At 41.9% G+C, this 12,394-nt stretch overlaps 1 protein-coding gene across 1 annotated transcript in view; it reads right to left on the bottom strand.

Annotated features, from left to right (window-relative positions):
• LOC112863915 (uncharacterized) overlaps positions 1–12,394 on the bottom strand; it is a 96,069-nt gene that overhangs the window by 42,630 nt on the left and 41,045 nt on the right. Inside the window, exons 8-9 of the mRNA XM_086715101.1 lie at positions 3,058–3,285; positions 1,535–1,684 (exon numbers count right to left, since the gene is read on the bottom strand). Coding sequence (XP_086571227.1) covers positions 1,535–1,684; positions 3,058–3,285 — 378 coding nt within the window. The remainder of the gene's footprint in view (positions 1–1,534; positions 1,685–3,057; positions 3,286–12,394) is intronic.

The raw sequence follows: 12,394 nt of genomic DNA, 5'->3' as shown, positions 1-12,394 counted from the left end.
GAAGTCGGATGCTTAACCAACTGAGCCACCCAGGCGCCCCTCAACGAATATTTTCTACAGATACCTTTTTGTTTCAATGTTCTGCATTCATTTCCCTTTCTAAATATTGCTCTTCAGTTTCCCTGTAACAAATCTCCTGACAAACAGGAACTTTATATTCCTCTCTACTCTAATCTGACATATGATAGATGCTCAATAAATATTTACTAAAGGAACAAAAAGAAAGGAGAAATGCATAGATGAATGAATAAGACATGTGGTAGCAATGGTGTGGCTGATTGACAGCAGTGTGAGGTGGCAAAATAACCTCACACCCTCTTCTTTGATCCCTCTCTCATCTCCTCCCCTACTCCCAGGATGGCTTATCCAGATTGTTAGCTAAGTGCTTGAATATGCAAAAATTAGTTGGATGGGGCATATAGCTATAAAGAGCTGAATTTCTCTTTCATAGGAAAATGAACAGATTTGGAGGGTGGGGAATGAAAAGGGACCAGGGGCTTTTAAAATAGAAGGGATAAGAATAAAAGAGGATCCTGGAGAGGAAAATGAAAAAGTGGACATGAAGCACTTTTAAAACATGTTTGTATATTTTACACTTCATTTGAGATGTTTGATGCAGCATGCAGTAAGTTTCCTGTGACCCAAACCACCAACAAATGTGGCCATCCTCACAGAGGGGTTTTTATGTTTGAAAATCAAAAAAAGGAGCAAATTTCCCAATTGTCTCAAATAAAAGAGAGCCAAAATAAACCCACAGTTACAAGGCAGAGTGGAGAACAAGATTCAAAGGAGGCAGGGAGTCAAAGTCAGAGGAGACCGTGAGATTATAACCCCTGAGAATTTTGCAGCAATCTTGAGAAGGATGTGAGACTTTTTCTTTTTTTTAAATTTTGTTTTAACGTTTATTTATTTTTGAGAGAGAGAGAGAGAGAGAGAGAGAGAGCACGAGAGGGGGAGGTGCAGAGAGAGAGACACACACACAGAATCCAAAGCAGGCTCCAGTCTCTGAGCTGTCAGCACAGAGCCTGATGTGGGGTTTGAACCCATGAACCGTGAGATCATGACCTGAGCCGAAGTCGGGAGCTTAACCCACTGAGCCACCCAGCCCCCGATGTGAGACTTTGTAAGGGTATGGGATGGTGGTACTGCCAGTGCAACCAGTTCTTAAGGGGGCAGAGAGGCCCAGCTGACCCCTGGCCCACCTAAATAACAGTCTTCCTGTTTCAGTTCCCAGCCTTTGTATTCTTGGGGCCTTGCCTTCGTATAGGTCCCTCTGCTCCTGAGAGACAGCATTATCATGTGGATGGTGCAAATGGATTCTTTGAGACCTATGGTCTTCTGGCCTGTTGAAATTTGAAGTCTCAACCTGGAGCAGCCATGAACACATGCGTATGTTTCATTTTCCTTACCTAGTTTCCAAATTAGATTGACCATTTAAACGATTACTTTCCTGTCCTTGCCTCCGTTGGGATGTAGCTCTTTCTCCACCCCTTAACTTACCCACAAGTTCTAATTTGTCTGGAATCTCACATACCTTTTAGGAAAAGAAATGCTACCATATCCAAAAGGTGTAAAGGTTCCCAGGATAACTTGATTGGGCAGGTCACTGAATATGTTGGTGTACATGCCACCCCAAGGGAGAGCTGAATAGCTTTGGCAGACAGCGAGGCGGCCAGAAGGATAGGTAAAATCCAGGTTAAGGAACTGATACTGATAAAAACCAACAACAATGGTAATAATTATTCTTATATGGAATGATGTTAACTCTTATCCTATTTAATTAGAAAAAAATTATTTTAATGTTGATTTATTTTTGACAGAGAGAGAGAGAGACAGACAGAGAATGAGTGGGAGGGACAGAGAGAGGAAGACACAGAGTCTGAAACAGGCTCCAGGCTCTGAGCTGTCAGCACAGAGCCTGACACAGGGCCTGAACTCACGGACAGTGAGATCATGACCTGAGCTGAAGTCGGACGCTCAACCGACTGAGCCACCCAGGTGCCCCATATTTAATTTTTTTCTAATCAACTATTTACAGATGAGCCGACAGAAGTCCAGAGGGGGTGACTCGCCTTCCCATGGTCACTGAGTACAATAATGGTGGTGCCAGGCCATGCCGGGTTCCCTGACTCCCACTTCCATATTCTTCCCATACGTTCACATTACTTGCACCCTCATTTTTATTTACTTACTATTTATTTATTTATTTATTTATTTATTTATTTATTTATTAGCTTCAGGTGTAGAAGTTAATAATTCAACACTTACATACAACATCCAGTGCTCATCACAAGTGCCCTCCTTAATACCCATCACCCATTTAACCCATACCCCCTGCCCACCTCCCCTCTGTAAACATCAGTTTTTTACATGCCCATTTTAGTCCCAAACTCTTTGAAACCAGTCTTGTGGATAATAGCAAGGAAGTCTGGTCAGATTGGTTCTATTAATGGAAGAGTCACTAGAAAACAAAGTTGCCCATTGCTACCCAGTATGGCCTGACAGCATGCAGCAGGAGGACTGTGTCTCCCTGCCAACATCTGTGGACAGATGAGAGCAAAGGAAGGCTGAGGGATAATTATGGATATGTGAACAAGTTCACAAAACCTAGCTGCACCAACCTCTTGAGGTCTTTTTCATTTTGGATTTGCAGGAATTTATCACAAAATCTCTTTTCTCTCTAAGCTAGATCCTCTTGATGCTCAATGCCCATGTGGTTCTCTCTACTAACCAGGAAAATGAAGGAGAACTCATTTTCTCAGAACCATGTGAGCTGTTGTAGCCTAACAGCTACAACCAGAGGTTCCCTTAAATAGAAGTAAGTCTTGCAAACTAGAGAACTTGCCCCAACCTCTTTCTTGCATTGACTTCTCTTGTCTCCAGCAGGAGGGAAAGTGGACCCTTGAGAGCAAAAGATTGAGGCAAGGCATCAGACTTCCTGTTCCAATACTCATGCGATTTTCTGTTGAAACAGAAATGCCCTACCTCTCGAGATATCCTTTCCATCATGCCCAGCCCCTTCCATCCTCCTTTCCTCTTGGGATTTCAAAAGGATATTAGGTCAAAGAGGAACCGTCTACCAGGGCATAATGGAACTTTTTCATCTCTGGATCAGGCTCTTTGACTGTTGGCATCTTAGGCTTCCTCTTCAGCAGCTCTAGCCAGAAACATTGGGAAACTTTGGGACTGTTGTCTACCTTCACCATGCCTTTAGGATCATTATAGTGGCGCAGGATAAGACATTTGTTGAATCCTTCTTTTTTAAGCTTTGCTTCTTCTGCTTTTCTGTTCAAAGAAAAAAATTCCAGAAGTAGTTAATTTCCTGATCTTATCAAGGGCTAGAGGCTGGGCAATGGCTGTTCTGGCCTCTGTGACCTCACCTTTACTGCCAGTCTAAGAGGCTTCCTTAGATCTGGACAGCTGGATTTTGAAATCTTTAGCTAAGTGTTTATTGAGTGCCTATCATTTGTAAACAGTTTTTGAGGACCTGCTGTGTGTGAAGCACTGGACCAGAAGCTGCAGAAAATGCAGGACTAGTAAGGAGTCCTCTCTCCCCACAGGAGCAACATGATTCAGCGTAGACCTTGGACGAGAACTGAGGTGAAACCTGGTGCTAACACTTGGGACTGTAAAAAAGTATGCAAAATACTAAACTCTGAGTCTTAGTTATTTTTCATCTGTAAAATGGGGGTAACAATGCCTCACAGAAATATAGGGAATCTCTGGTTAATTAATACGCACAGACCTCTAGGCATGGACCCCAGTATTTAGCATGCCTTCTAAATATACTAGTTGTTTTTGTTACAAGTTAGTGACACATACATACATACATGTTCATTAATAATAAGGTGGTAGAGGGGAAGAGTAGGTGAATATGAAACTACATATGTTCTGCATTTCAGACAGAGACCTTGAAATTAAGGCAGGCCCCTTGGAACAGTCATTTAACTATTCACAGATATTCACTAGGTATCTTCCACAGGCAAAATTCATACGTTCTTATGAGATAGGTGCTATTTATCCCCATTCTAAAAAGTCCCTGAATTTTGCAGCTGCATGGTAAAGCCAGGATGCAACATCATGTATATCAGCTCCAAACTCTCTACTTTCTTCACCTCATGAGACTGTTCCCCATATTTCTAAGTGTCAGGAGCTATAGGAGTTGTGGGCATACTATAAAATGTAGACCAACCAGTTAGAGTGGGAGAGATCCAAAGCATAAGAGACTCTTAAAAACTGAGAACAAACTGAGGATTGATGGGGGGTGGGAGGAAGGGGAGGGTAGGTGATGGGTATTGAAGAGGGTATCTTTTGGGATGAGCACTGGGTGTTATATGGATACCAATTTGACAATAAATTTCATATATTAAAAAAAATAAAAATAAACAAACAAACAAAAAATGTAGACCGACCAGGGCTTTGTATCTGAGGGTCAGCCAATGAAACAGAACGTCCTAGTTCTTGCCCAGCTTCCTGACCACAACCCACATGCACACACAGCTATGCACACACATATACACTCATGTGCACATACATACACATACATATGCACATATACTCGTGCACTCAAGCATGCCAGATTAGAGGTGTTGGCAACATGCCATTGGAAGAAGCCTCCAGAATCAGGCTGGAAGAGCAGAGACATTCTTGGCCCTCTAGGAGACCAACACCACCTGTTTAACATCCACATGGACTGGATGGCTTGCCTTTACTCCATGGTCCCAGCTACTAAAAGTGGGCTGCAGGGCCTCTGGGTTTAAGACATAATGCGGGGATGGAATTGGGTAGGTAGATCTATAACCAACATTTGAAAATAACCAGAAGTGTCAGGACTCTAATTAGGGGAAATGGTAGCTACCTTTTCAGAGAAGAGTTAGGCATTTGGGCATTTCTAACATGGGTATAGAGTGGAATGCAAAACAAACAAACAAACAAACAAACAAACAAACAAGCTTCAGCAACAGGGTAAAAAAAATATTTAAGGCTGCCCTCAGCAAGTCCCTTCAGATTCAGAATACATACAAACAGGAATCCTCAATGTTTCACATTCTAAGGTGCACTTGAAAAGTGCTAAAGTTGAGCATACCTCAATAAGGGTCTTGAAATGTTTAGAAGAATTGGTTTGTGTGCGTGCGTGTGTGTGTGTGTGTGTGTGTGTGTGTGTGTGTGTGTATGTATGTATGCACATGTGACATTTATTGGTTGAGTGTGGGTTTTGGGGTGTAAGAGCTATGCTGAAAGAAAAATTTTTAAATGATTAAAACCCAGAAATTGGACAGGGTGCCTGGCTGGATAAATCAATAGAGCACCTGACTCTTGATCTTGGGGTCATGAGTTGGAGCCCCATGTTGTGTGTAGAGTTTACTTAAAAAATAAGTAATTAGACAAAACTGGAGGTATCACAATTCCAGATTACAAGTTTTATTACAAAGCAGTAGTAATTAAAACAGTCTGGTACTGGCATAAAAAGCAGATACATAGATCAATTGAATAGAATAGAAAGCCCAGAAATAAACCCACAATTATATGGTCAGTTAATCTCTGATGAAGAAGGAATGACTATAAAATGGGAAAAAGTCTCTTCAACAAATGGTGTTGGGAAAACTGGACAGCCATATGCAAAAGAATGAAACTGGATCATTTTCTTATACCATACAGAAAAATAAACTCAAACTGGATGAAAGACCTAAATGTGAGACCTGAAACCATAAAAATCCTTGAAGAAAGCACAGACAGTAATCTCTTTGACATCAACTGTAGCAACATTTTTCTAGTGTCTCCTGAGGCAAGAGAAATAAAAGCAAAAATAAACTATTGGGACTATATCAGAATAAAAAGCTTCCGCACAGCAAAGGAAACAATCAGCAAAACTAAAAGACAACCCATGGAATGACAGAAGATATTTGCACATGACATATCTGATGAAGGGTTAGTATCCAAAATATATAAAGAACTGATATAACTCAATGTCCCAAAAACAAACAATCCAATTAAAAAATGGACAGAGGACCTGAAAAGATATTTTTCCAAAGAAGACATACAGGTGGCTAACAGACACAGAAAAGATCTCAACATCACTCCTCATCAGGAAAATGTAAATCAAAATTATAATGAGGTACCATTTCACACCTTTCAGAATGGCTAAAATCAAAAACACAAGAAATAACAAGTGTTGGCAAGGATGTGTAGAAAAAGGAACCCTTGTGCACAGTTGGTGGGAATCTAAACTGGTACAGTCACTGTGGAAAACAGCATGGAGGTCCCTCAAAAAATTAAAAATAATGCTGCCCTATGATCCAGTAATTTTACTACTGGGTATTCACCTCCAAAATACAAAAACGCTAATTCAAAGAAATACATGTAACCCTATGCAGCATTATCTACAATAGCCAAATTATGGAAGCGACCCTAGTGTTTATCGATAGATGAATGGATAAAGAAGTTGTGATATATACACACCGGAATATTATTCAGCCATAAAAAGAATGAAATTTGTTTGGCAACAACATGGATGGTGCTAGAGAGTATAAAGCTAATTGAAATAAATCAGTCAGAGAAAGACAATACTATATAATATCACTTATATGTGGAATTTAAGAAACACAACAAACCACCAAAGGAAAAAAAAGGGAGATAAAGACAAACCAAGAAGCAGACTCTTAACTATAGAGAACAAACTGATGGTTACCAGAGGGGAAGGGGGTGACAGGATATGGGAAATAGGGGATGGGGGGATAAGAGTACACTTACTCAATTTTGAAAAAAAAGTAATTGGAAATAATATAGCTGATTAATGAAAGGCGGGAGAGGTATATAGCCACACTGCTGTTGGCTTCGGGGGTATTGGGGGTGGGAGTCCCTAGCAATTAGCAAGGTTCACTGGCCCCTCTAAGAGAAACAGGAGCGGGCACTTCTCAGTAAGTTCTGTGGGGAAGGAACCAGAGCCAGGAGGGTGGGCAAGGGCCAGATCTGCCACTCAAAAATGGAAATGCCTGATTAAAACAACTGGTTTCTTTTGACATTTGTTTTTTCTTTTGCTTTCCTCCTCCTCCTGCCACTCCTTCTTCTCTTTTTCACATTCTCATGAAAATGTATCCCATTGTCAAAAATGAGATGAGTAGGCAGAATTTTTGAGCAATGTGACAAAAAAAGGAGCCCTTATAAATTGCACTCTTCCCCACACCAGAACACACACACGCCACTCCATTTATAAGCATCAAACGCTGGCAGGAATTCAGCCTAAGAGCACACATTTATAGACCAATTGGAAACCTGAGTCTAATTACCATTTACCAAGCCCACATCTGGGCTCTTTCATTCAACGCCTAGACATGATTCTATTTTTCTGTGAGTCTCTACAAATGGACCTTTTGGATTATTCTTAAGAAAGGTAAGTATGCCTCTAAAGTGTAAATACCTATAATCTTTGGGAGAAGAAAAGGCATGCTCCCCCTTCTTACTAGCAAGGCCAAAAATCGAGATACAACAAAGCTCTAGTGCAAAAAACTCCAGTGCAAAATCTCCTACCTTATCTGAATGTTACATTATTCAAATACTCAGAGTTGGCAACTATAATTCAGGGAAGTTCCCCATAACTCTTCTTCTTTTTCTAACCCCTTTAAAAGTCCCTAGACAAAGAGTCTTGATTATTGTGTAAAGACCAATCAGTCTCTCTGCCAAAAAAAAGGCTGCCCTTCACTGTCTTTTCTCGAGGAATTGGCAATGGCAGTAGTTTTGTTCTCCTCTTGCCTGAGAACCAGAAGTTGAACTCTGGATTCTCCAGCAGGTGATAATTAACACCAAATTGATTAGTTCAACAAAGGAGCCCTAATACTTGCATAAAAGGTTTCTTCAAAGTTTTGGGTGGCTGGTCATTCCCACGAAAAGTCATTGTTGGGCTTACAAAAGAGTTTTTCTCTAAGTCAGAAGTTACCCAATTATCCTAGCCCTCTGGTATCTGGACCACTCTAAGAGAGGCTGGAATAGAAAGGGAACTGCATTTCAAATCATCTCAAATCAAATTTGCCTAAGAATCTAAGCTAAATTCAATATGGTGGGGACATTCACTGAATGTCAGAACTGAAGGATGCTTGGGCAATATCTAATTCCATTTTACAGATGAAGGAGCCAAAGTACAGAAAAGGGAATTGATACTTGCTAAATAATAGTTACTGTTTATTAAGCATTCATATATTCTACAGATTGTGCTAAGTTATTGAACTGGGTTATTTCATTTAATGCTTTCAATAACCCTATAAGGTAAATTCTAGTAGAACCTCCATTTTATATGAGGAAGATAAGGTTTTGAGAAGCAGAATAAGTGCCCCAAATACTATGGTTGGCAAATGGGAGCATAAGACTTCTGTGAACTTCAAAGCTTGAAGTTCTGCCCCTTTACAGACATAGCCTCTTGTAACACAGGTCACACAGCTAAGAAATGGCAGGGTCTGAGTTAGGAGTGAGTCTGGATTCCCAGTCTAATGCTTTTGTACCACCATACTCTAATAGTACATATGAATAAAATCAGAAGACTAGAACTCTACCAGCTACAGCCCAAAGATCTGATTCTCTGATTCAGGCCCAGACAAAAGGTCTAGGTAAACCCAGTGTGGAGGATGTGCTTTGCTGTAAGGAGTGTTTTGGGTTCTGGTCTGGGATGGGAGGGTTCACTACATTTGTCAGACCAGACTTCCTGTGCCAAGAAAAGAGAGTCTATTTCAAGTGTGCACCTGCCAACAGAGTTAGAGAAGATTCTTTCTTCTCTCATTTCCCTGAGTCTGACTTGATATAATGTTCTGTATTGAGCAAATGTGGTAGAAATTTGGTAGGGTACAAAGGCCAATAGTTATGATTTGCCAAAAACTGCATTTCATCCAACAAGCATTTTTTTTCAATCTACTTACTAATCACTCACACTGGGAACCAAGGGATGTTAAGATTTGGCTGATTTTCTTGCAGAAATGTTTTGTAATGCACATAATGTAAAGTTACATGTGTTCTTTTTGAAGCTTGGATTCTGTATATGATAAATCCCTTGGGAACAAATTTTCATTGTTAAAAACCCACTCCCTTGAGATAGTTTATTACTATGGGTAATGTGTAACAGCATCAGACTCATCCCTGGTGCTGTGTGCCAGCTAAATTCACCTCCTCCATCTACTCTGCCAAGCCATCTCTTCTTCAGTCTAAACTGACTTGTCTCAAGAAACCACTTCTGACAGTACTGGGTTATTATTAAAAAATGCTTTTAGCTTGCTTAGTGCTTTAGTGTCTACAAAGTACATTTATATACATATATATATATAGTCACAACAACCTGCCGTAAGCAGAAGACCTGTTATTATCCCTAAATGACTAAAGAAGCAGAGGTTCAGGGAGTTCAACTGACTTACACAAGATCCCACACCCATTGACTAATGAACCTAGATGTTTTGACTCCAGTTTTTTTTCTTTCAATTTTTGCTTTAGTCTTTATTTTTTAGAGCAGTTTTAGGTTCACAGCAAAATTGAGTGGAAAATACAGGGAGTTCTCATATACTCCCTACAAGTTTTTTTTTTTCTTTCGTTAAAATTTGCTGCCTGGTCCACATCACTTGAGGACTTATTTAAACTTGAAAAATTAATTGTAAGCTCACCTGGAAGAAGAAATTGGTAAAATTGGTTCAGATGTTTTTGATGTAGAAAGAGTAATCATGGCACAAAAACAGTCACTGAGATCAACAGAACAGAATAGAGAACCCAAAAATGGACCCACAAACATATGGCCAACTAATCTTTGACAAAGCAGGAAAGAATATCCAATGGAATAAAGACAGTCTCTTCAGCAAGTGGTGTTGGGAAAACTGGACAGTGACATGCAGAAAAATGAACCTGGACCTCTTTCTTACACACAAAAATAAACTCAAAATGTATGAAAGACCTCAATGCAAGACAGGAAGCCATCAAAATCCTTGAGGAGGAAGCAGGCAAAAACCTCTTTGACCTTGGGCACAGCAACTTCTTACTCAACATGTCTCTGGAGGCAAGGGAAACAAAAGCAAAACTGAACTATTGGGACCTCATCAAAATAAAAAGCTTCTGCACAGGGAAGGAAACAATCAGCAAAACTAAAAGGCAACCGATGGAATGGAAGAAGATATTTGCAAACAACATCTCAGATAAAGGGTTAGTATCCAAAATCTATAAAGAACTTATCCAACTCAACACCCAAAAAACAAATAATCCAGTGAAGAAATGGGCAAAAGACATGAATAGACACTTCTCCAAAGAAGACATCCAGATGGCCAACCAACACATGAAAAAATGCTCCACATCTCTTATCACCAGGGAAATACAAATCAAAACCACAATGAGATATCACCTCACACCTGTCAGAATGGCTAACATTAACAACTCAGGCAATGACAGATGTTGGTGAGGATGTGGAGAAAGAGGATCTCTTTTGCATTGCTCGTGGGAATGCAAACTGGTGCAGCCACTCTGGAAAACAGTATGGAGGTTCCTCAAAAAATTAAAAATAGAACTACCCTATGACCCAGGAATTGCATTACTAGGTATTTATCCAAGGATACAGGTATGCTGTTTCGAAGGGGCACATGCACCCCAATGTTTATAGCAGTGCTATCAACAATAGCCAAAGTATGGAAAGAGCCCAAATGTCCATCAATGATGAATGGATAAAGAAAATGTGGTGTGGAGAGGAGAGAGGGAAGATGGCGGCGTAGGAGGATGCTGGGCTCACCGCGCGTCCTGCTGATCACTTAGATTCCACCTACACCTGCCTAAATAACCCAGAAAACCACCAGAGGATTAGCAGAACGGAGTCGACGGAGCCAAGCGCAGATGAGAGGCCCACGGAAGAGGGTAGGAAGGGCGGCGAGGCGGTGCGCGCTCCACGGACTGGCGGGAGGGAGCCGGGGCGGAGGGGCGGCTCGCCGGCCAAGCAGAGCCCCCGAGTCTGGCTTGCAAAAAGCGGAGGGGCCTGACGGACTGTGTTCCGACAGCAAGCGCGACTTAGCGTCTGGGAGGTCATAAGTTAACAGCTCTGCTCAGAAAGCGGGAAGGCTGGAGGACAAAGGGAAGGAGAGCTGCTGAGCCCCCGGACGACAGAGCTCAGTTTGGTGGGGAACAAAGGCGCTCGCCAGCGCCATCTCCCCCGTCCATCCCCCAGCCAAAATCCCAAAGAAAACCAGTTCCTGCCAGGGAACTTGCTTGCTCCTCGCGCAAACACCCAACTCTGCGCTTCTGCGGAGCCAAACCTCCAGCAGCGGATCTGACTCCCTCCTGCTGCCACAGGGCCCCTCCTGAAGAGGATCACCTAAGGAGAAGCAAGCTAAGCCTGCCCCTCCTGCCCCTGTGCACCTTGCCTACCCACCCCAGCTAAGACGCCAGATCCCCAGCATCACAAGCCTGGCAGTCTGCAAGTAGCCCAGACAGGCCACCCCACCCCACAGTGAATCCCGCCCATAGGAGAGGGGAAGAGAAGGCACGCACCAGTCTGACTGTGGACACAGCGGTGGGCTGGGGGCAGACATCAGGTCTGACTGCGGCTCCGCCCACGAACTCCAGTTATACACCACAGCACAGGGGAAGTGCCCTGCAGGTCCTCACCACGCCAGGGACTATCCAAAATGACCAAGCGGAAGAATTCCCCTCAGAAGAATCTCCAGGAAAGAACAACAGCTAATGAGCTGATCAAAAAGGATTTAAATAATATAACAGAAAGTGAATTTAGAATAATAGTCATAAAATTAATCGCTGGGCTTGAAAACAGTATAGCGGACAGCAGAGAATCTCTTGCTACAGAGATCAAGGGACTAAGGAACAGTCACGAGGAGCTGAAAAACGCTTTAAACGAAATGCATAACAAAATGGAAACCACCACAGCTCGGATTGAAGAGGCAGAGGAGAGAATAGGTGAACTAGAAGATAAAGTTATGGAAAAAGAGGAAGCTGAGAAAAAGAGAGATAAAAAAATCCAGGAGTACGAGGGGAAAATTAGAGAACTAAGTGATACACTAAAAAGAAATAATATACGCATTATTGGTATCCCAGAGGAGGAAGAGAGAGGGAAAGGTGCTGAAGGGGTACTTGAAGAAATAATAGCTGAGAACTTCCCTGAACTGGGGAAGGAAAAAGGCATTGAGATCCAAGAGGCACAGAGAACTCCCTTCAGACGTAACTTGAATCGATCTTCTGCACGACATATCATAGTGAAACTGGCAAAATACAAGGATAAAGAGAAAATTCTGAAAGCAGCAAGGGGTAAACGTGCCCTCACATATAAAGGGAGACCTATAAGACTCGTGACTGATCTCTCTTTTGAAACTTGGCAGGCCAGAAAGAATTGGCACGAGATTTTCAGTGTGCTAGACAGAAAAAATATGCAGCCGAG

Source organism: Puma concolor, chromosome B4 (assembly GCF_028749965.1).
Source record: "Puma concolor isolate L17-30 chromosome B4, mPumCon1.1.hap2, whole genome shotgun sequence".
NCBI lineage: Eukaryota > Metazoa > Chordata > Mammalia > Carnivora > Felidae > Puma > Puma concolor.
This window is presented reverse-complemented; position numbering and strand designations above follow the sequence as displayed.